Source organism: Helianthus annuus, chromosome 17 (genome assembly GCF_002127325.2).
Source record: "Helianthus annuus cultivar XRQ/B chromosome 17, HanXRQr2.0-SUNRISE, whole genome shotgun sequence".
NCBI lineage: Eukaryota > Viridiplantae > Streptophyta > Magnoliopsida > Asterales > Asteraceae > Helianthus > Helianthus annuus.
The window spans coordinates 18,059,525-18,083,966 of NC_035449.2; the positions used below are offsets into that span (position 1 = coordinate 18,059,525).

Genomic DNA, 24,442 nt, shown 5'->3' on the forward strand with positions numbered 1-24,442 from the left:
ACCTATTGATGAAACAATGGTTAACCGGGCAGGGTTAACACACTGGTCTCGTCAAGAAGGGTTAATCCCTTCCTCTCGGAGATCGCTGGCTGGGTCACCGATGGATGATCTCCTGCACAAGGAAACAAGCCGTGACTCGTAACAAGGAGGATGGGGTGGGGGGTGCTCCTTGTTACCACTCTCCGGCGTGAGAATCAGTAGTTTGCTTGGGAAGCAAAGCAAGATAGTAGTAGTGAGAGAGTCGTGAAGAGATACCTCAAACCTGGTTTGGGGTCGGTATTTATAGCCGAGGAGTGAAGGAGGAGATTGATGGATGGGCTGACGACGAGCTGCACCGTTGCAGGTGTGTCAGTCTCGCCGGCCGTGGGGGTTACGCCACGTCAGCCCATTGCTTTAATAGCTCTGACAGGGGACTGTCGTCGGCGCCACTTGCCTCGTGGTGTCAGCCACTTGCCTGGCGTGTCAGTCCACTTGTTGGATATGCAGGGTGCGGTGCGAGCCGCATCGCTGCATGCGGTAACGTCTGAAGTTACCGCGTCTCCTACTTGTGATCAAGAAATACGCGAGATGCGGTGTTGGCCGCATCATCGTATGTGGAGACTATTTGCTCGCTTCCCTTGTCGTGACGAAAATGGCCATATGATGCGGTGCCAGCCGCATCGATATGCTCATCTTCTTTCGTACTTGGGTCAAGCTATTCATCTTCGAACCGAATGGGTTCGAAGGATGTGACCGCATGGGTGCGGTTTGCTTACTGGTAGGGGTTTGTTTGATGCGGGTAATGGTCGTTTTGGGACCATACCCCTTCAAGTCCCCCCAGTCTAGTGTTGCTCCCTTGTGCAAGTTGCACGTGGGAGGAGTACTGGACTTATGGTGTAGGAAGGTAGTGTGGCAGTCTGGGGAAAATTCTAGGCCAGATCAAACTGGTGATCTGGTAAAAAATCCGGCTATGCCTCTTCCGTATCGGTGAAGGGATTTCGCTTGATGCGAAATTCTCAGCCGTTGCATGTCATCAGGTGGGTTGCCACCTGTTGTTGTGTTGAAGGCCTGTTAGGGACCTTCATAGTAATGCTGCACAAACTTCGAACCAACCTCTTGGATGGTGGTTCGAAGGTTTGCACATGTTTCGAACCTCTTGGAGGTGGTTTCTTCTTCGAACCATTTGCCAGAATGGTGCACGAAGAAGAAAAGAAAAGCTTTTAAACCAACCTTTGCGGTCGGGTTTGAAGGTTTTGGATGTTGTGTTAGAACTTTGCTCAAGTTCTATGTTCAGCATCCTATGACGAGATGACCATCCCTTTTTTGTGGGGTGTTAGTGTTCATCTTGATAGCTCTCAAGTAACCGTACGTTCTTTGCGGTTACTTCGTTGCGTCATTGTTGGCCCTGTTTGGTCGAACAATGTGGATCTAAACTATGGGTAAATAAACATGGTCATAGGCAAGGGGGTGCCCATCGTTGTTTATTCCATGCGATCCATTGGTAGGTAAACAAAGTCCTAAGTAGACTTGTTACCGCGGTCCGTTGGCAGGTAAACAAAGTCATAGGCAGACTTGTTACCGCTGTTCGGACACTTGCTGCTTGATAAGTGCTTGTTTAGAGCACGTATCTGCGTTCTTTCTGGAGCCACTTTCCTTCACGCTCCAATACCGAGTTTATAACGAGGTAGCCTCGTTCGGTGATGTGGAGTGAGCTTTGCTCTTCCGTGCTCTTGGCATAGAGCCTACCGTTGGAGACTTCCGACGGTTTTATCAGATGACAGTGTCTATGGGGTTCTTTTCTTTCCGTCTACGAGACGGTACCCCAAAGCTGATGACTCCCCCTAAGGGGATGACGATGTGGAAGAAGAAGTTCTTCTACATCAAGTCTGCTGCCCTTGCTGTGGATATGACGTTTCGGAATGTGACCGAGACGATCATAGCAGAGACCATTGCGATGCCCAGTTTGAAATCAGTGCAATGGTTCCCGCAACTGCAGACTATTGAGTCTGTGAAGTTGACCAACACGCAACTATGGCTGTTGCGTATGATGTTGAGGAGGGGCAAGAACTCGAAACCCGTGGTGCGGGAAAAGAGCGGTGGTACGTACTTTTTGTTTCTTTACGTTCTTTATCCTTACGTGTGTTTACTGACCTTTGTGTCTACTATCAGAAGATGCTCCCGCATGGAGGATGTTTGCTCCGGATTTCGAGGGTACGGTTGAGACCGTAGTTTGTGCGGATGGTGAACAGGATCACAACACTATCATCCGTAGTAACTTCCGAGTGCCTACTGCGGCTGCACTGGCAGTTGAGTTGCCAGTAGGCAAAGGTATACTATCGAAGCTTTGCTACTTGTGTTGATCATGTTGTGTTATTGACGTATTGATTCCATGTAGGTGATCTTGGGGCCTTGGGGGACCCTGAAGCGAAAGGTGTGCCTAAGAGGCAAACTGTGAAGGGCGTGCGCTTTCGCCAAAAGAAGATAAAGGAGGTCACTACTGTGCCTCATCTGGTGCCGCAGGCAGCAGGTATCTCTCATTCCTCTTTTCGTCGACACAAGGATTATGTGATAGTATCTGATACCCTTGAGGGTTTGAGTACAGCCGCGGAGTCACCTTCTGGTGCTGCGAAGAAGCAGGCAGAAAAGGTGGCTGCGGGAGGGACAGCTGCGGGTCCCCCTGTGATTGGTGAGAAGAGGAGGCCAGAGCAGAAAGCTGCTGGTGGTGTTGAAACCAAACGTCGGAGGCTAGTAACCAAAAGGTCTGCTCCGGCGCAGAAAAAACCTGCGTTTGTCGTTGGTAAGTGTAGGCTATCTAGTCTTAACTGTTGTGTAACTAGTTCTGATAGCTCTTTGACTTTTTTGCAGAGCGTCAAGATGAAGATTTTTCTATCTTCGATGCTCCGGAGTCCCCTCCGCGTGCCATGGATGCGGGTGGAGCGGAGGTGCCATCGACACCTCCCGTCAAGGTGGTACCCGAGTCAACCGTGCAGAAGGAGGGTACCGCAGGGAATGCTGCGGCCCAGATATTTGATACTGTCGACTCGTCTAACAACCTGATCTCTCCCAATGAGGGGGACGATTTGAGTTTGCGGTTCACTGCTACTGGGAAGCAACATTCTGACGCTGAACCGCAAAAAACTGGCGCTGAAGTGCGGCAGCATGATGCTGGGCCGCAGAAGTCTGCGGTTGATAAGGGTACCAGCTCGTTTGGATAAGGTTGTTTCCAGCCTTCAGGTATGTTTCGTTACCTCTGTTTTATATTTCCTTTATTGTTTTGAAAATATTTATCGGGTGAACCGTTTGCTGTTCTTGTAACAGGCTGAGGTTCAGGCCCGGGCGGTTGCGGTTACGGACCTTACTGCCCGCGTGTCTGATGCGGAGAAGCGAGCCGACGCTGCCGTTGAGGCCAAGGATGTCTTGGTGTCCTCTTTTAACCAGCTGGAAGCTGATCGTGAGTGGCTGCGGACTCACGGCATTGCGCGTGTAAGTGTCCCTTGCCTTTGCATTTGCTTGGGTTAGCATTCAAGACTTATGATTTTTTTTTATTGCAGATTGTCGAGGCTATCATGAATGCTCCTGAGACCTCATCTGGTTTGGACCTGGTTAAGGAGCGTGCGCGCGATGCTGGCTTCAAGGCTGGTTTTAACCGCTGCATTGGGCACATCAATGTACTATCCGCAGGCGGTTATACCGATCAGGCATCCGGGTTCCGTGATGTGGATACCGAGGGTCGTCTGAAAGCGGCCGTAGCCTCCTTTTATGATACGCCCCTTGCCTGTGTAGGGGAGCTGGACGAGTGTTTGGAGGTTGCGGACTATGTCGACCGCTTGCGGATGCTTTATCCGGATGTGGAAGAGGAAGAACCCGCTGGTGGTGTCGGAGGCGACGCGGGGACCAGCGGTTCAAAATAGGGTTTAGGTTGGCTAGTGTGCCTCCTTTTTTGTATTCCTCTTGTATAGAATAGGAACTTTATGTAAATTCCGTAAGCATCCTGTGGATACTTGAATTTTTTGAATATAAAGTTTCTTTGTTCAGTTTGTACAAGTGTTTTTAATTCTTGCATGTCTGAACGTGTGTATGCGTAATCTTTACCCATTTATGAACGGGGTCAAGTATACTCCATACTTTAGTTGTATGGGTATGTATCAATTCTGTTATTTACCGTGTGAGGGTTTTTAGAATTGCGTAAACTTTGTAAAAGCTTATATTACCGGAACTCTACCCATTTGTGAATGGGGTCGAGTGTACTCCATACCTTTGTCGTATGAGTCCGCGTCAATTCCATTGTTTGCCTTTTTGGGCTCAGGAATTGTGTTAAGTGTAACAAAAACTTGTGTATCCGGCCGGATAAAGCATGCAAGTCTGTTTGCCTTTTGCTGGCCTATTACAATATTTGTGTGTGGTTACCACTTTGTATGGGTATCACGAATGAAGATTTTGCCAATCTGTTTTTGGGATACCGCAAAGTGGAACACGCATTTGTAATAGTAATAACAAACAATAATGTAGAAAATTGCTTATTTATTTATTTGCAAATGGCCTGCGGCCCAATAGGTTACATAGAGAGTGTAAGAACATAGCTTACATATAGCAGCGTCTAAGCTGTTGTGCGTTCCATGTTCTGGCGATAGGCTCGCCCTCTAGTGTTTGTAACCTGTATGCGCCCTTCCCTAAGACCTCGCTGATGAGGTAGGGTCCTTCCCACTTGGGGGCAAGTTTTCCTGGGCGCTCGGCGTTAGATGCCTCGTTGTCACGTAGGACGTAGTCCCCTGGATTGAAAGTACAAACGCGGACTCGCGCGTTGTAATACTTTTCCAGTTTGGATTTGTATTTGGCCTCGTTGATGGCGGCGTTCTCGCGCCTTTCTTCTAGGAGGTCCAAATCGATCCTACGTTCCCTGTTGTTGTCTAGCTTTTCGATAGCTAACATTCTAGGAGATGGGAGGCCCATTTCCGCGGGTATCACCGCTTCCGACCCGTAGACGAGGCTGAAAGGTGTTTCCCCGTTGCTTGTTTTTGGGCTAGTGCGGTGAGCCCATAAGATGCTTGGGAGTTCATCGACCCAGCCACGCCTGGCTGTTCCCAATCGTGCTTTGATTCCTTCGACTAAGCCTTTATTTATACTCTCGACTTGGCCGTTCCCTTGTGGGTGTGCGACTGACGAGAATATGTGTTTGATGTTCAGCTCTTCTAGCCATTGTTGGAATTCGTCGGCAGCGAAGTTGGTGCCGTTGTCGGTAACAATGTACATTGGTAAACCGAAACGGCAGATGATGTGCTCCCAAATGAACTTTCTTGTTATCATAGCAGTGGTGGAAGCGAGTGGTTTCGCCTCTACCCATTTTGTGAAGTAATCAACCGCCACTATGATAAATTTAACTGCACCTGGTGCGTCCGGGAATGGTCCCACTACGTCGATTGCCCATTTTTGAAAAGGCCATGCAGTAGTGACGGGGACCAGATTGTTCTTTGGTCGCAACGTTTTTGGAGCATGGCGCTGGCAGTCCATGCATTTGCGTAATTCTTTGACGGCGTCCAGGTGCATGCCGGGCCAGTAATACCCGGCATTCATGATTTTTGCCACGACCATGCGTGGTCCGGCATGTATGCCGCATATGCCCTCATGTATCTCTCGGATAAGGTATGTGGCATCTTGTGGATTAACGCATCGGAGGAGCGGTTCGAGGTATGACTTTCGGTATAAGATACCGTCTCCCATTTGATAGTGGCACGCTTTGTATTGCAACTTACGTGCCTCTGTTTTGCTCTCGGGAGTCACACCTGACTGAAGGTATGCGATAATTGGTGTCATCCATGACGTTGTTCCGTATTGGATGACGCTGACCTGGCGGAGAGGAACCGAAGGATTTTGCAAAATCTCGATACGTATCTCCTTTGCCAGGTGCTGGAAGCTGGTGGATGCAAGCTTTGATAGTGCATCCGCGGATTTGTTTTCGCTTCGATTAATGTGTCGAATATTGAATGAAGCGAATTTGGATTTTAGCTGCAGGGCTTGCTCGAGGTAGAGGATCATGATATCCCCTTTGGCGGCATAGTCGCCGCGTACCTGGCCCGCAACTAACAAAGAATCGACGTGCGCTTCCAGATGTTGCACGCCGATTTTGACTGCTAAACGTAGCCCGGCTAATAGTGCTTCATATTCTGCCTCGTTGTTCGTGCTTTTAAAATCGAGGCGGATGGCATATGTAAGCTCTTGGCCGTCAGGGCTGACGAGTCGCAGACCTGCGCCCGCGCCTTCCTCGTTGGATGCACCATCGGTAAATAGTGCCCATACTTCTGAGGAGGGTGGTGGGGGCGCAGGATTTTGGGATTCTTCGCATTCTTGGATGCGATCTGCTGGTACTTCAGCGGCGAAATCAGCTAAGATTTGGCCTTTGATGGCAGGGCGCGGTTTGTAATGTATCGTATGTGCGCCCAGTTCAATTGCCCATTTTGCTAATCTCCCAGAGATGTCGGGTTTGGATAGGATCGGGCCGATCCTGTAATTGGTTAGCACTGTGATGATGTGGTTTACGAAGTAATCGTCGTAACCGTCTTGAAGCATGTACCAGTGCTAGTACCAATTTTTCCATTATTGAGTATCTCGTCTCCGGGTCGTTGAGCATTTTGCTGATATAATAGATGGGTGTTTGAACCCCCGCTCGTTCCACTATTAATACCGCGCCCACTGCGTTGTCTGCAGCGGATAGGTATAAGATGAGTGGCTCATCTTTGCATGGTGCGGTTAGTGTTGGGAGTTGTATCAAACACTCCTTCATTTCCCGGAAGGCCTTTTCAGCCTCTGTGGTCCACTGGAATTGTTCTTTCTTTGAACAGCTTCGCAGGGTTTTGATGAAAGGGTATGACTTGGCTGCGTGGTTAGCCAAAAACCTGTTGAGTGCCGCCAGCCTTCCGGCCAGGCGTTGCATATCTTTCATCGATGCAGGTGATGGCATGCGCTCGATCGCCTGCACTTTTTCCGGGTTTACCTTGAATCCATCTTTGGTGACGATGAACCCAAGGAATTTGCCTTCTTCCATTCCAAACGAGCATTTCCCTGGATTGAGCTTCATGTTGACGCTTCGCAGAGTTTGGAATGTTCTTTCTATATCGGTGAGCATGGTATCTTCCTCCATGCTCATGACGACCAGGTCGTCCATATAGATTTCGACACTTTTGCTTATTTGACCGCGGAAAGTGTCGTTCATCAGCTTTTGGTAGGTTGAGCCCGCGTTGCGCAACCCAAACGGCATTTTTGTATAGCAGTAATTTCCGGTTGGGGTCCGGAATGCCGTTTTGTCTTCATCCTCAAGTGCCATTTGTACCTGGTGGTACCCTTTGTAGCAATCGAGGAAACACTTCCACCGAAATGGCGCGAGGTTATCGACCTTTTCGTCGATTTCTGGAAGCGCGTAACAATCCTTGGGGCAGGCCTTGTTAAGGTCCTTGTAATCGACGCACATGCGCCAGCCCCCGGATGGTTTTTCTACCATGACAGGGTTGGATAACCAAGTCTGGTACTTGACTTCCCGCAGTATACCTGCGGAGAGCAGTTCTTCGATCTGCTCTTGCATCGCCTGATTTTTAGCTGACCCAAGGTGGCGTTGGCCTTGGATCACTGGCTTGATACCTGGTTTGGTATTCAAATAGTGCTGCGCTATTTCGCGTGGGACCCCTGTCATGTCTGCGGGAGTCCACGCGAAGATGTCTTGGTTCCTGAAGAGGAGCTCCTTCAGGTGCGCTCTGGTGGTCGAGGATAAGGCGTGACCCAATGTGACCTTCTGTTCCGGATGCTTTGGGTTGAGAACCCATTTTTCCGGTTGGCCGACGGGGGTGGGCCTTGCGACCTTTGTCGGACGTGCTTCGTCCGTCATCATGACGTCCTTGCGGGCGTAGATGATTGCAACCCCCGATGCGGTTGGGAAACCAACCGCGGAGTGGGGGACGGATGTGATCATATTGAAATCTCCTTGGGATTCTCTCCCAAGGAGGACGTCATAATTGGAGGTGTGGGGTAAAACCATGAAGTTTACCTCCTCCGTCCGCGTGTGTTTACCATTGGTAAGACGCACGGGAAATGTAATTTGACCTAGGGGAAAGACTGTTTCCCCTGCGAATCCGGCCAGCGGGTAATCTACGGCCTGCAACCGATCTTTGTCCTCTTGGTCAAATTGATTGAAGCATTGCTCGTAGATTATATCGGATGTACTGCCCGGGTCAATGAACAAACGCTCGGTGCAGTAATGGGCCAGCTGGCCTGAAATGACGACGGCGCGTCTATCACGCGGTCCGCCTCGGACTTTTGGAAAGACGACTTGCTCGTCTTTCCAATCATTGTCCGGTCTTCGTGCCGCTTTGCGCGGCCTACCTTTGCCTCCGTAGATCATGTGGGTGGAAGCCACGTACATGGCTTTCTTCCCGGAGGAGGTACCTTCGTTGTGAGGGGTGATGTGCTTGGTGGGCTTTTGTCCACCTGGTAAGAGGTGTTGTAGTTTCCCCTCTTTCAACGCCCGCTCAATCTCCAGCCGGAGACTGATGCAGTTGTTGGTGGTGTGGCCCGAGTCCTTGTGGTACTCACAGTATAGTGTGAGGTCCTGACTTTTCTTGGACTTCATTGGTTGGGCCGGTCGCAAGAATTGTGGATCTGCGAGGAGGACCTCTCTTGGCGACTGGTTGATCTCGGTCCATTTGCGGTCCCGAGATTCTTTTCTTGGTGCCCGAGTGTCTCGGGCAGGGTTGTAGCATTGTGGGTCAAACGTGTTGGGTTGCGGGAAATACGGTTTAGTAATATCCCGATTTCCTGCATCCCGGTTTCGCTTGTTGTTACGTTTGGACCCTTGGTGGGATGTTTCGGCTTGGGGTTTTGCCTTTTTGACGTGCGGTTCGAGCGACCGCTGTGTCTGGGCATATGTCTTGACTGCGGTCATGACATCCTCCCATTTTTTAGGCAAACCCTCCTTGCCAGAGATGGTCATGATCATTTCTCTGTCTTTGACGGCCCGAATAAAATGGTTTCGCGCCATTTGGTCCGCCACGTCGCCTATCTCTAGGCATTCTTTATTGTAACGGATGACGAATGCCTCGAGCGATTCGTCATCCCTTCGCCAGATGTTCATGACGTCCAACGAATCGCGTTCGTGGCGTCGCTGTTGGCTGAAATGGGCGAGGAACTTGGCGCGCAAGTCCTCGAAAGAATCCAGTGATCCCACTGGCAAAGAATCAAACCATGCCCTGGCCAGACCGATAAGGGTCTGGGGGAAAAAATTGCACCAGGTGGGTTCGTCCCACCTGCCATTGACGCCTGCGCCTGTGAAGATGTTCATGTGGTCGTCCGGGTCGGTCGAGCCACTGTATTTCCCAATGTTGACTGGGAATTTTGTCGTTGTGATATCGGCGTTGGCGATGTGCGGGACGAATTTTGAATTTTCGGCCGCGGCCCTTGGCCTGTATGGTTCGTGCACAGGGCGCTTTGCCGCCCTGAGGTATGTAGTGCGGGGGTGACTGGGAGGAACATAGTTGCGTCCCCCTGGTCTGCTATTGGTGTCGTGAGACTCCCCGCGGTAGGTTTGATCGTCAGGGTCGGTATGACCGTACCCTTCCGTGTGAGGTTGTGGGCCCAGTCGGCTCTGGATGCCTGGGCCGCGCCTGGAGGCTGACCGCCTCCTATCTTCGCCATAGGGGCCCAGGCGGGTATGCACTGGCCCTCTGGGGCGGGACTCATATGAGGAAGTATCCTCGTTGAGTGTGTTGACCGAACAGTAAGATGATCCACGGTCGTCATGTCGGCTTCTGGAAGCCGGACGTGAGTGTAACCTGCTATCGTATTGGAGTATACGGTTGGCAGGTGTGTGTTGTATTGGAGTAGGCCCAGCTTGTACGTTTGCTTCCGTACAAGCGCGGTTGTAAGCCGCTATCAGCAGGTCAGTCTGCTGTTGGTACCAGGAGTGTAAGTCCACGCCTGGTGGAAGCACAGTTGGGGCCTGTGATAAGTCGTGTCCGAACGCAAAGGATGGGATCCTTTGGGTGGACGTGCCAATGTGTCCGGGTTGAGGGGTCGAAGGGTGGACCCCTGTTAGGACCGGGGGATTTGGGTTATCCGCATTGGTGTTTTGGTTATCAGTCATGATCTTGAGAGGGAGAGGGATGGATTAAAAAGTGCTAAGAGTAGCGGTGGGCGCCAATGATGAAACAATGGTTAACCGGGCAGGGTTAACACACTGGTCTCGTCAAGAAGGGTTAATCCCTTCCTCTCGGAGATCGCTGGCTGGGTCACCGATGGATGATCTCCTGCACAAGGAAACAAGCCGTGACTCGTAACAAGGAGGATGGGGTGGGGGGTGCTCCTTGTTACCACTCTCCGGCGTGAGAATCAGTAGTTTGCTTGGGAAGCAAAGCAAGATAGTAGTAGTGAGAGAGTCGTGAAGAGATACCTCAAACCTGGTTTGGGGTCGGTATTTATAGCCGAGGAGTGAAGGAGGAGATTGATGGATGGGCTGACGACGAGCTGCACCGTTGCAGGTGTGTCAGTCTCGCCGGCCGTGGGGGTTACGCCACGTCAGCCCATTGCTTTAATAGCTCTGACAGGGGACTGTCGTCGGCGCCACTTGCCTCGTGGTGTCAGCCACTTGCCTGGCGTGTCAGTCCACTTGTTGGATATGCAGGGTGCGGTGCGAGCCGCATCGCTGCATGCGGTAACGTCTGAAGTTACCGCGTCTCCTACTTGTGATAAAGAAATACGCGAGATGCGGTGTTGGCCGCATCATCGTATGTGGAGACTATTTGCTCGCTTCCCTTGTCGTGACGAAAATGGCCATATGATGCGGTGCCAGCCGCATCGATATGCTCATCTTCTTTCGTACTTGGGTCAAGCTATTCATCTTCGAACCGAATGGGTTCGAAGGATGTGACCGCATGGGTGCGGTTTGCTTACTGGTAGGGGTTTGTTTGATGCGGGTAATGGTCGTTTTGGGACCATACCCCTTCACCTATTGACCATTAGTGTATATCAACTTTATAATTCTGCACTAATTATTTTTTTTTCTCTTTGTCAATATGGACTATGCATGGTTTCTAAGAAACGACCCGTGTTTGCACACGGGTCTTACCGCTAGTAATATATAATTAGCTATTATTTTTTAAAAAGATTCTTTTACTATACATTTAAAACATCTATTAAATAAATTATTATTTTATATTATAATAATAAAAATGGTAAAGAATATGTTAACCCGATACTTGAAAACCGGCTTACTTTCATGCTTTGAAAACACTATTAATGTTATAAGATTTGTGTAATACACGGGTTTAAGGATATAACATCTTCATAATAATTTTGGTGCAAGTCTATACTCACTGGATGTCCTAAATGGAGTTAAAATCTTAGGCTTGCCAGATTATTGATAATTACCAAAGGTCAGTATTCCAGTGACGTTATCAAGAAATATTGATTGAAAGAATGGTTTATATAATGGAACTCGACTACAGGTCCTATTACTGTGCGATCATGTTATTGATGCACTCATATTATTCGGAAGTAATACTAGCACTTGAACGTTTATATGTAGATTTCGTTTAATACCAACAAATTAAAAGACTACGTTTAAATTGAAAAGAAGACAGTTTCCTTTCGCCCTATGTTTTGTCATGACAATAGATAAAAATATAGGACAATTTCTATGTAAAGTTGACTTGTTTTCAAAAGAATTGGTTTTTACACATAACCAATTGATTTGTTGTGTTATCTATGGTAAAAAATTATTTATGTAAATTTATGAAGACAACATAAAATTAAATAATTTATAATGTTATATTCTTAAATCCGTGTAATACACGTGTCTAATAATAAAAACACGAGATAGGGAAGGATCCACTAAAAAGTGGATTTTGCCTAAGTGGCCTAAGAAGGATTGTGATGATGACATGTGACACTCCTAATAAGTAGGAATGAAGGGCATTTTGGTCCTTATAAATAGGAGTGAAAATGACATGTGGCACCCCTTTTGTTTTTTAAAAATACAACAAAAAAATCTAGCACAAAAAATCTAATACAAAAAATATAGCACAAAAATGTAATACAAAAAATATAGCACGAAAAAATTTAGCAAAAAAATGTAGTACAAAAAACTCCAGCACAAAAAATTGAGAAAAAAAATTAAGACAAAAAAATCCAGCACAAAAAATTTAGCACAAAAATATAGTACAAAAATCCAGCACAAAAAACGTTATACAACATAGAAATACAACACATTTTAGTGGGTTTTTTTAGTTTTCATATTTTATATAGCAATATGGTACTCAAATTAAAGATAAAAAGACGCTCGATTTTATGGTGAAATTTTTATGAAAAATAATGTAGTATAAAAAAGTTATGAAAGTTTAAAAAATGGAGGTGGAATATGCATGTGGAGAGATAAAGTCTATAAATATGATTTTTCCAAAATACCCTTGCACTCCTCCTTTTTCCTACACTTTCATCTTAACCATTGATTCGAAAAATGAATAATTAAGATTCCTTCTCATCATACTTAGGTAAAATAAACTTTTTATTTGATTTTTTACCTCTAGCAAAAGAAAAATCCACGGTGGACATAAAATTAGTTTGAGAAAAAAAAAAAAAAAAAGAAAAACAATATCGTTCGCCCGTTTATTGGAAAGAAAAATAGACAACTAACTTACCCTTTCGATCTTCTTCTTTCATTTGCATTTGCATCTTCCCCTTTCTCTGAAACCCTAAATCGGAAACTCTGAAATCCACAACATGTTGCGAGTAGCCGGGAGGAGATGCTCTTCTCTCTCTTCTTCATGGCGGTCATCTACTCCGGCCTCATCCGCCATCATCTCTCGCAATCCAATCAACGGCGCCGGTGATTCCAAATCCGATGATTCCAGATCCATTTCCAATCCTTATCCTTCATACCTCAATTCCATGTTTCTTCAACACATCAGAGGTCAGTCGGTTTAACGTTATTCGTTATGTAACTATTGGATTTTGATTTCTGTTTTAATCTATCTGTACGGATTTGCTTGATTTATTGATATGTATAGACGCACGTAGCGTTTTAGGTTTTGTTGACATTTGTAGAGGATGTGAGGTGTTCACCTGGTGATTAATTTCTGTTAATGATTTATATTCATTTGCGTTTAAAATTATATGCTGATTGCTTATTGCGATGTTTTTGTGGTTAATGATTAATGGTTGAAAGTTTGTGAGTGCTGATGGATCCAATATTGTTTTTGTTATGTTTGGGGATTGTTATTATAATTTTATATATGGAGGTTCTCATGGTCTCTTGGCTTATAGACGTTGGGTTGCTTGTAAACATTTGTTGATATGTGTTTTTCTTGTTATTATGAAGAGTTTTGAGCGTCTTTCTGGATGTAAAGTTTTTGTTTTACTTTGTTTGGCTTTGATGTCTGCAAGGTTTGCCTGCCGTATGAATCTTTCCGGATTGGGATAACTATATATTAAACTGCAGCTACTGTTATTATGTGTTATGTAGTGATTATCATACGTCACCAGGATTGGTAGACGTACGAATTTTCATTCACGTTTGCTAGTGGCTATATGTTAATATGCTATATTGCTATCATAAGAAGTGTTGCATAACATGGGATGAAAGATGGCAGAGACATGGTATGCTTGTTCGCATATGTATTTTAGTTGTTAAACACAAAAGAATGATAAGAATATATAAACAATAACATATATATCAGTAATGAATTGTACAAGTAGCTCATTTGTAGCAGAGAGACACCTTTATCCCAAAACACCTAATATTGAGAACTGACAAGGTTATGATTTTTTTGTCCTTTTTTATTGGAACGGTAAGGTAAACCAGCGGTAAGGTAAACCAGCAAGATTACAATTGCACATAAACAAAAGGTTATGATGTTGCTTCTAGGTTTTTAGGCACATCACATAGGCTTTTGCTATTGAATAGACAATCAATTCAAATAGATGGCCCATTTTAATAAATCGCCCATAAAGAGAAGAGAACTCATTAGTAGATGAGGATCGGTATGTGGGATGTCATGCAGAGGCCCACTTCTCTGTGAAGTTCAAAAGAGTGTCACCTCATGTACAACCATTGCCTACCCTCATCCTGTTCGACATGACCTCACGCTTAGGCGCATCTTCCAGAAAACACCCCCTTGGAATATTTTAGGGTTGAGAGCAGCTAATCTGTGCAAAAACTGTTTATGATCCATGATGGAGATATTCAGTGCTTTATCATATCTTCCACTGTAGCAAGGTTTAGTGCAATCTTGCTTTATCTTTTTATTGCAACAAACAAAATGAAATAAATTATTACGTGTCAAGTACTCTTATAATTGTGTCATTGCACCCCATCGTGTTCATATGACTAATTAGCATATATTTGTCACGTTGAAGAAGCTTCTTTCCATTCATTTGAAAAAAAAACAGTGATAACATATCTTCTCTTCAAATTGTAAGCACACATCACTATCTGTTTGAAGTCAAAACAACTTTGGAGCTGCATTTTTGCCCAATTTTGATGCTCTAGAGTGTGTAAGCTTGTGCAGGCAGGGCATGTCGTTTGTTATTGATTGTTTTGTTAATTATCCCATTTTATGGCAATAACTGTCTGTCAATGATATATAGTCTAAATAACTATGCATGCTCTATCTTAATACCTCATGCCACTAGTATGACATGTGTGAATGTAATTGCTTGTTCCTTTCTCACAAAAGAAACACCATTAAAATGTATTTGTATTATAGCCGGTACATAAAATTTGAGGCATTTTCTTTATCAGCTAAACTTGTATGATATCTGTAATTTTGACCAGGGTTTAAAAGAACGGAAACGAGTTTTGAGGTGTTTTCCCTTCGCCTCACGAGGCGTAAGGCCGAGGCGGTACTAATAAATAAATATAAAAATTATATATATTATAAAAATAATAATACTAACTAATTTCATCATCAGATTCATCAAAATCATCAAAACACACTTAAAAAAGACATGAAATGCTTGAGATTGACACAAAAAGTCAAAAACATCAAAAACAACTATCAAAATCCCCTGAGGCGCAGCTTTCTTAGCGCCTCAGCCCCTCTGAGGCGCATATACATTAAAAACACCATGAGGCGCGCCTCAGACTCGTTTTTTTGGCCGTTTCGCCTCGAGGCGCGCCTTGAGGCGCACGTCTCAAACATTTTTTAAAACCATGATTTTGAACCAGTTTGATCTGTTATATAGTAACATGGAATCAAGCCATGTTAAAGGTCTTTAACTAACTTCTATTATCATTTTTGTTCTAAATATGGGTTTTCATGATTCGCAATATCCGGTAGACGAATTGATAACTACATGAATGATGAAGCGTGTGTAAATGTTACATGCATATTGTAAAAATTGTATATCATCCTGGATCCCTCAATATTGAGCAACCATTTCACTAATAAACAAAAGTTAAATTAAATATCCTCTGTTGGATTGATTTTTAATATTCTATTCTGGTGTTTGAATTCCATGTTATGGTTCAATATAAACTCTGGCAATTTCTTTCAGGTCTTTCTTCTGGTTCAATTACTCCAACACACGACCTCGGTTTCGACGTCCCTCCCACCGTAGCCGCCATTCAGAACCCAACATCCAAAATCACTTACGACGAGTACAATCATGAACGATATCCACCCGGTGACCCCAGCAAGCGTGCTTTTGCATACTTCGTGTTAACCGGCGGGCGCTTCGTTTATGCATCCCTAATCCGTCTCTTGGTACTCAAGTTTGTTCTAAGCATGTCGGCCAGTAAAGACGTTCTTGCCCTTGCTTCCCTCGAAGTTGACCTCTCAAGCATCGAGCCAGGGACTACAGTCACCGTCAAGTGGCGTGGGAAACCAGTCTTCATCAGGCGCAGGACCGAGGATGACATCAGCCTAGCCAACAGTGTTGACGTGAACTCCCTTAGGGACCCACAAGAGGATGCGGTTAGGGTTAAAGACCCGGAGTGGCTCATAGTTGTTGGGGTGTGTACTCATCTGGGTTGCATTCCGTTGCCAAACGCAGGGGACTTTGGTGGGTGGTTTTGCCCGTGTCATGGGTCCCACTATGATATCTCTGGAAGAATCCGGAAAGGTCCTGCGCCTTATAATCTGGAGGTGCCTACTTATAGCTTCTTGGGTGATAATAAGTTGCTGATAGGTTGAGAATGTTGTGAGCAAGGTCTGTTATAAAGAGTGCTGCAAGAAAGCAGAGACTAATGGTTTAATTTTGTTATATTTTTCATGTTTTTTATTATGTATCAGATATTTTTTTTGTATGGGCTGCATCTGAGTACTGAATAAGGCAGCATCAGGTGTTTTTTATTTGTTGGGAATATTTTATACATGTGATTTTTTTATTTAACTTTAGGGCTCATATCTATGATAAGTTAATAATACCTCCTCATATGTGACCAAAAAACAATTCAAATATCCTGTGAATTAAGGGTTCAATTGTGGGAGGCTCATTGCTGCTGGAGTTTGACTAGGGCTTAATGTAAGTAGTTGAGAAGCTGGTCTTAGTGGACTGGCTGATGAATTCCTTTTGTACTCTTTATGTAGAGATGTACAAAACCCGGCTTGGGCCTAAACCGGTTCGGGTTGTAAATCAGTCTGGTCTTTTTTACCTTGGGCTCAAAGCGGTTTGGTCCAACCCGGGTCGGGTTATAAACTGATTTAAGAGTTCAAAAACCCAACCCACTCAAAACTGATTTTGATCGGCTTCAGGCCGGTGTGAAGCGTCAAAACCGTTTTTTATTGTGCCCCGATCGGTTATAGTTGTAAATGGTTCTCAACACAAAAATTCCGAACCTATACCAAATCGCCAGGTTGTTTCGGGCTCAAACCGAGCAGCAAACCAGTTTTTTTGGGATCGGGCCGGGTTGAAAACCAGTTCATCGGGCCCAAAGCGGTTTTTCTACACCTCTACTCTTTTATGTTCTTGGTTTTTTTACACCTCTACTCTTATGTTCTTTTGAGAGTTCATACTGATAAATAAAATTGTAATATTGAACTCCTATACTAATTAATATTATTTGTTTGTTGTTTACTAGAAGCTCACGTATTTTTATCTTGGGTTGCTTGTCCTATAGATTATCTAGGCCACCCTTTCGTAATTGAACCATTACAATGGCCTTTAGTTGAGGTGGACATTTCTTATTACGCAGATTATGAATGATATGAGATGTGTATAACATGTCATTTAAGAAACATAGATCTAGTTGGATAAGATTTTTTATATTTGTAGTTGACATATAATTTGTTGTCTACTAGAAGCTCACATTTATCTATCTGGGTTACGGATTATCTAGGCCACCATTTCTTAATTGAACCATTACGCTGACCTCTAGTTGAAGTGGACATTCTTATTACACACTTTACGAATGATATGAGATGCGTATAACATGTCGTAAGAAACATAGATCTAGTCGAGTTAGAATTACTATATATGTAGTTGATATATAACTATTATTTATAAAGATGCCTGTATAAGATGTTGTAATGAACATACGACTAGTTAAGTTTGAATTGTTTTAAATATTTTATATATTAACAATGTTACAGTATTTATCAAATTGGTAAAATAGGTAAAATAATCCTGATTTTTTGAAGTTTATAGGAATTTAAAAGAGTTATTATTTAAATAAATGACGAGACAAAGCAATATCTATTATTATTTTACGTGAATAGTGAAATACTATGGTGGTAGAAAAACAGTGTCTTGAAGGTCATATAGAAGCATGGCTCGTGCCTTTGATTAAAAGTCATCGCTCTTAATTTGGACCCTTTCCAACCTCCCAAAGGCTCTTTCTTATTAATTACCTCAAAGATATGTTTTTTAAGAAAAATAAATCAAAGTCTGATTACAATAGGGCTCGGGTATCGAAAAATACTGGTAATCTCAGTTCTATACTTAATTATATAGCCGTATTCAATTAGGGATGACCTTGGTATCTTTCCGGTATCGAAAATACTGAAACAAAAAATGAGTAAAAACAAAATTCAAATATCATACCGATTATGGTTGTTCGGTATTGGTTCGATGCCGGTAGAGCAACATACCAAAAAATACTGAAAAAAACTAGTACCGAAAACAAAAACCAATAAATAAATATTGATATCGATGTTGTTTGGTCGATACTAAGACCCGGTAAAAAAACACTCACCCTTGTATTTCGTTTATGGTTTCATGAACGTTATTTATCTTTCATGACCGCTAAGCATACATGTTATAATTTTATGTGATTAAAAATCATCGATAATGTCTCTGAAAAACAATCTTAAAGATGATTTTCTGTCTTTTTATTGAGTAAATGTTTAGTCAAATTGGTACACTAATAGAATCTGTCTTCTAATAAAGTGTACATGATCAATAATTGCTAAATATTTTATGTAAATATCATTTTCATTTATTTTTTTAAACGGCAAAAAATTTTACGTGTAAACCTTCTTTATTCGGGGCTAAGTTCAAGGTCGACTCCTCGACCGTTGTGAGACCGTTCCCCCGATGCGCGGGAACCGAATGAAATCCGTAAACTCTCACCCCCATTAGGTTCGAACCTGATTCATCCCTTCACCCAGATGTTCACGGAAAGAATGATTTTCCTTTGAGTTAACTGTCATTTTCATCCCTATGGTTTGTTCACTTTTGTCATTTCAGACCAATTTTAAAAAATGCACAAGTTTCTTCTCTGACATACTGGAAACGTGTCACTTCAGTTCAAAAATTAAAACCCAGTTAAGTCAGACAAGTTAAATGAAGGGTATTATTGTCAATTCATAAAATAAGGTGAAAATAAAAGATATATGAATTGATAATAATACCCTTCATTTAACCTGTCTGACTTAACTAAGTTTTAATTTTTGAACTGAAGTGACACGTTTTCAGTATGTGAAGAAGGAAACTAGTGCATTTTTAAAAATTGAACTGAAATGACAAAAGTGAATAAAACACATGAACGAAAATGACAGTTAACTCTTTTCGAGTCCTTTATACAACAAAAAAAAATAGCATCTTTATTCTTACACTGTATACCTGCAATAATATATAAATTAATTAAAAGAATAATGCTTATACGAGCCGCCAAGAACAGACACACAAAGCTGATTAACCTCACTAATCTCCTTTTAACCCTAAATAAAATTGATTAATTTAATCAAACTCACCAAACCCATTTCAATTTCATCGTAGATGACGGGGTTGGTGAAATAGAAACCCCCATATATATATCTCTCTCTCACCTCTTTAGATCTCATTCAGATCAAAAACACACACACACAAAACCCACCAACTTCCTTCTATGGCTTCCATTTCCAATCTTTCTTCTCCGATCACACCTCTTAAGTCGTCGCCGGTGCTTCCACCACCACCAACCACCGCCGTCTATCTGGGTTTTCCGGCAAGACTCAACCTTTCTTCCTCCAAGTTGTCCGTTCGATCCACTGTCCCTCTAGCTGCCTCTTTGCTGTGAGTACTCTGTTTTTTATGTCATTTATTGAATCTTTATTTAATGATTGTTATGTTATTTATTTTAATTTTCTTTTTTGTTATGTGGGGTTAAATTATTGATCAAAGGTGTGTAACTGGCGGTCTGGTGTTGGTAGAGTCTTGATTGTTAAAAATCTGTTATGGGTTAAATAATAGAGTTTAATTCAGTTGGGTTTTTATGGGTTTTTAACTATGCCCTAAAAGATTCAATCTTTTTGTGGTGTGATGATTTTTACATGTTCCTTTAAGGGTTTTTTTTTTTTTTTTTTTTTTTTTAACTAGTTTTAGCTTGTGATTTTTTTTTGGGATGCATGTAAGTGGTAGTGTTTTGATTTGCTTTTTTTTTTTTTAATTCTTGTTTTACTCAATTAGTGAAATTTGAAAGATTTGTACACTTGTTGCTGACTTGATTCTTTTCAAAAGTGTGAAATGTAGCCAAAATGGTGGAAATGGAAGCCATGTTAAGAGAACAACTCTTCATGATCTTTACGAGAAGCAAGGACAGAGTCCGTGGTACGATAACCTCTGCCGACCTGTTACCGATCTTATTCCGCTGATCGAAAGTGGTGTGAGAGGCGTTACAAGCAACCCCGCGGTAATTAACCATTTATTTTGTACTAATATTTGTTTATATAATTTAAAATGTATATAAATATGTGCTTTCCACATTCCTAATTCATGATAATTTTGATGAGATGTTGATATGTGATTACAGATTTTTCAAAAGGCAATATCAACATCAAATGCTTACAATGATCAATTCAGGTATACCCAATAAGTTTTTAATGTTTTGATCATGGTTGTAAAAGTCCCGCCTAGGCTCCGAGTACTCCCCGAGTACTCGCTACAGGGTAGGCTGCCGAGGCACGAGTACTGGTCTCCCGGGCCAATTACTCCCCGACCCCGAGTAATCTCCGCCTAAGCCGAGTACTTTCCGAGTACTCCCGAATCCGACTAGGGAGCGCCTAGCGACTTTTGCAACCATGGTTTTGATAAATGAATTCTGCTTCTATAGTTTAACAATTAATGATGTAATTACAGGGAACTTGTACAAGGGGGGAAAGACATCGAAAGTGCGTATTGGGAACTTGTAGTAAAAGATATCCAAGATGCTTGCAGGCTCTTTGAGCCGATTTACGATGAAACCGATGGCGGTGATGGTTATGTTTCTGTTGAGGTTTCACCTCGGCTTGCTGATGATACTCAAGGGACCGTTGATGCTGCAAAATGGTTGCATAAAGTGGTTGACCGTCCCAATGTTTACATCAAGATTCCCGCAACTGCTGCTTGCGTTCCTTCAGTTAGAGATGTCATTTCTTTGGGAATAAGCGTTAATGTAACTGTAAGTTGATTCTCTACATCGTTAGTTAGTTTATAGCTTATAGTATATTTCATTTTGCTGAGGTAAAGACGCACATTTTCTTTAGTTGGATTTGCGGTTTGGAACTTGATTATCTAATTATTGTGACTTGAAAGTCACAATCACCAGTTTTTGATGTTTGGATGAACAAATTATGTTTCGAGTAAAATGCCATTTTCGTCCCGAGGTTTGGCCAATTTTGCGACTTTCGTCCAAAGGTTTGTTTTTCTGCATATGGATAAATAATGTTTGAAATCTTGCCATTTTCATTTGGCTCGTTAGCTCCATCCACTTTTCTTCGTTAAGTCGGGGGTATTTCCGTCTTTTTTGTTAACTTAAAGGGCAATTCGGTTTTTTTCACTTTATGTAAGAGGACCGAATACCCCTGAAAAAGACTAAATTGCTCTTTAAGATAACAAAAAAGACGGAAATACCTCTGACTTAAAGGAGAAAAATGGATGGAGTTAACAAGCCGGATTAAAATAGCAAGATTTCAAACCTTTTGGATCCAAATGCGGAAAAACAAACCTTTGCACAAAAGCCACAAACCTGGCCAAACCTCAGGGACAAAAATGGCATTTTACTCTTATGTTTCTGATTATAATAGGGGTCAGGTATTTAGTTTCATCTTGGACTCAACAAAATTGATCATCCATGGTTAAAACAAAATTACTTATATTTTTTATCCTCCTTTTTCACAAAACTGTCATTTTTGGTCATTTACTCATTTTAAATATAAACTCTAGATAACGAGAATTTTCCAAAACGTCAAACATCTGAATATTACAGTTTCAAACAACAAAAGTCCATTGAAAAGTATTTACTACACGCCATTTTATTACAGATATTTATCGATTCTAATTCTGATTATTTAATATCACTCTAAACTTTTAGCTCATTATTAATTTCGTTTTTTTCTTCTGTTTTTTAATGATTTGTCACAGCTCATATTTTCACTATCACGATACGAGGCAGTTATTGACGCTTATTTGGACGGATTGGAGGCTTCAGGTCTTGACGACTTATCTAGGGTTACAAGCGTTGCTTCTTTCTTTGTTAGTCGAGTAGACACACTTGTCGACAAAATGCTTGAAAAAATCGGAACCCCAGAGGCCCTCAATCTTCGAGGAAAGGTAAAAAGCCAATCATTAAAGTAATGAACTGAAAATTTACCTTCGAAATCTTTTTTTCACCACATGGTTAAATTTACAGGCTGCAAATGCTCAAGCGGCTCTAGCCTTCCAACTTTACCAAAAGAAATTCTCGGGCCCACGATGGGAGGCCCTTGTGAAGAAAGGAGCTAAGAAGCAACGGTTGCTATGGGCCTCAACCAGTGTTAAGAACCCGGCCTATCCCGACACCCTATATGTGGCCCCACTTGTTGGGCCAGACACGGTGAGTAGTGTGAACCATATGTTGTGTAAGGTGGTCCACCTTGCTGTAGAGGTGACGATTTATCTCTAGTGGGTCAAACAAGTAAAAATAAAAAGTTAGCTTAAAATAAACCATAGTTGACAAACCCGTTAATGCAATAAAAAAATGGATATCGGTCTAAGGAACGATACTCGCAATAACGGTGGGATATCGGTAATTTTAATATCATGCTGAATTTATATATATATATATATATATATATATATATAAACACCGTATAACAATATGCAACACCATATAATACCATATAACACTATGTAAAACTATATAACATTATATAACAAATATAACACTATACATCTATCATAGACATGCTATCAGACAAACTATAGTGTTATATTTGTTATATAATGTTATATAGTGTTATATGGTATTATATGGTGTTACATATTGTTATACGGTGTTTATATGGTGTTATATAGTATTATATATAGTGTTATAATACACTTCTCACACTTTGAGCATTTTTTACAGGATCCTCTACCTATATATATATATATATATATATAGGACAAAGATCCGTTAGGAACCACCCTTTATTGCGAGAACCGCGAGAACCAATGTGAACACAACCAAAAATGCCTAAAAATAGCTAAAAAACACACAATTTTTTTTTTAATATTTTTTATATAAAAATCGCTACTTTTAGTAGCCAAAAAAAAGGTGGTTCTTGGGGGGGGGGGGGGGGGGGTTAGGTTTTTTTACCTATTTTAGGTTGTGTTCACATTGGTTCTTGCAATAAAGGTGGTTCTCGCATGAACCTTACCCTATATATATAGCAATTTACAACTACCAATTCAGTATACTCTCCTAGCATTAACAAATTAACCTTTTGCAGCTTGCAAAACATTAAAATTTAACACCAACAATTAAGACTTAAAACACTAATAGCAGCAATAAGAAGAAAGTCAAATGGTAGAACGAAGAAGAAAGGTACTGATATCGGGAAAATCGGTGATACATCGGTCAAATATCGTTCAATATCGCCGATAATATTGCTACCGATATTTTGACCGATATCTCACCAGGGGACCGATATTTGGAACCTGATATCTCATCGGTGATATATCGGCGATATTAACTGCTTAGATGGTCACCAAATGTTAATGTGTTTGTCACAAATCTTGTTGATTAGGTGTCAACTATGCCCGATCAAGCTCTGCAAGCATTCATCGACCATGGTACAGTTGGAAGGACCATCGATGCGAATGTATCAGAGGCTGAAGGAATTTACAACGCTTTGGAGAAATTGGGGATCGATTGGAGCTACGTTGGTAACCAGTTGGAACTTGAAGGAGTAGATTCGTTCAAGAAAAGCTTTGACAGCCTGCTTGATAGTCTGCAAGAGAAGGCTAATTCGCTGAAACTAGTCAACCTGTAGACCTTCTTAATATGTGTTTCCAGTGTTTGTTTGGCATCAACAGACTTAAAAGATAATAAAGAATGGTTGTGTAAGTGATTGAAAGATTGTGTAATGGGAGTTGTTAAAGTGAAATGATGATGAGTGGTTGGTTTTGGGTTTTATGTTGGTTTCTCTTATCTCTATATGCCTTGGCTGTGTGGTGGTCCTTGCTTGTGTTTTCATTTCATTGATAGTTTCATGCTAGTTTTTATATCTTTGATTTTTGTTATTTCACTAGATTGTTGTCATAGGCGGCAACACTTTATATTTAGTTGTTTATAGGCGGCAACACTTTATATGATGTGTTAACCATATGAAAACGTGTGTTTCTAAATTTAGAAAAGTTGAACCTAAGGGGTGAAAATGACGATTTATAAAGTTTCTAGAAAGTTTTCTAAAGTTTAGGATCTGTATTTTTCAATTTAGAAAGCTTGGGGTGTTTTTTGGACCTTTTCTTTTAAGTGTATATATTAATGTATCAAATTATTAGTACTAGAAAAACATATCTAAACATATTTGATTTTTGTTACTTAAGATAACAACCCCTCAAACTAGTTAGTATCAACAATCTATATTAAGTGAAAGCCTTTGGCTAGAATTAAGACTCGGAACAAATGTGTTATGGTCATTAGAAGTAAGGACCGTCGATGTACATTTTCAAAGTAGAGGGACTAGAATGTTAGTGGGTGTTTGGGGTTCCTTATTTTGAAGAAAAAATGACTTTTGAAGGGGTAAAAGTCCTTTTGAGAAGTGTTTGGCTTTCCATTTTAAGGGCA

The 24,442-nt window shown here is 42.1% G+C and overlaps 2 protein-coding genes and 1 long non-coding RNA gene across 3 annotated transcripts; 2 read left to right on the forward strand and 1 right to left on the reverse strand.

Annotated features, from left to right (window-relative positions):
• Window positions 1-12,630: 12,630 nt before the first annotated feature.
• On the forward strand, window positions 12,631-16,347 carry LOC110925852 (cytochrome b-c1 complex subunit Rieske-4, mitochondrial). Its single transcript, XM_022169677.2, has 2 exons — window positions 12,631-12,925; window positions 15,511-16,347. Exons 1-2 carry the CDS (start codon window positions 12,736-12,738, stop codon window positions 16,146-16,148), a joined length of 828 nt encoding a protein of 275 aa, XP_022025369.1. The 5' UTR covers window positions 12,631-12,735; the 3' UTR covers window positions 16,149-16,347.
• A 2,656-nt stretch (window positions 16,348-19,003) lies between these two features.
• Window positions 19,004-23,788, forward strand: LOC110922417 (transaldolase). The gene is made up of 7 exons (XM_022166723.2): window positions 19,004-19,449; window positions 19,894-20,065; window positions 20,186-20,235; window positions 20,512-20,812; window positions 21,775-21,963; window positions 22,043-22,225; window positions 23,400-23,788. Exons 1-7 carry the CDS (start codon window positions 19,283-19,285, stop codon window positions 23,643-23,645), a joined length of 1,308 nt encoding a protein of 435 aa, XP_022022415.1. The 5' UTR covers window positions 19,004-19,282; the 3' UTR covers window positions 23,646-23,788.
• LOC118489116 lies at window positions 21,883-23,449 on the reverse strand. The gene is made up of 2 exons (XR_004886264.1): window positions 23,311-23,449; window positions 21,883-22,290 (listed from the first exon to the last, which is right to left on the reverse strand). It is a non-coding gene; the product is annotated as an uncharacterized LOC118489116 (long non-coding RNA).
• Window positions 23,789-24,442: the final 654 nt, after the last annotated feature.

Excerpts from the sequence above, each read along its gene's own strand:
- LOC110925852 (XM_022169677.2), top strand. The coding sequence starts at position 12,736 with ATGTTGCGAGTAGCCGGGAGGAGATGCTCTTCTCTCTCTTCTTCATGG. Across the intron at positions 12,926-15,510 it reads GTTTCTTCAACACATCAGAG|GTCTTTCTTCTGGTTCAATT; the intron begins GTCAGTCGGTTT and ends AATTTCTTTCAG.
- LOC110922417 (XM_022166723.2), top strand. The coding sequence starts at position 19,283 with ATGGCTTCCATTTCCAATCTTTCTTCTCCGATCACACCTCTTAAGTCG. Across the intron at positions 20,813-21,774 it reads GAATAAGCGTTAATGTAACT|CTCATATTTTCACTATCACG; the intron begins GTAAGTTGATTC and ends GATTTGTCACAG. Across the intron at positions 22,226-23,399 it reads CACTTGTTGGGCCAGACACG|GTGTCAACTATGCCCGATCA; the intron begins GTGAGTAGTGTG and ends CTTGTTGATTAG.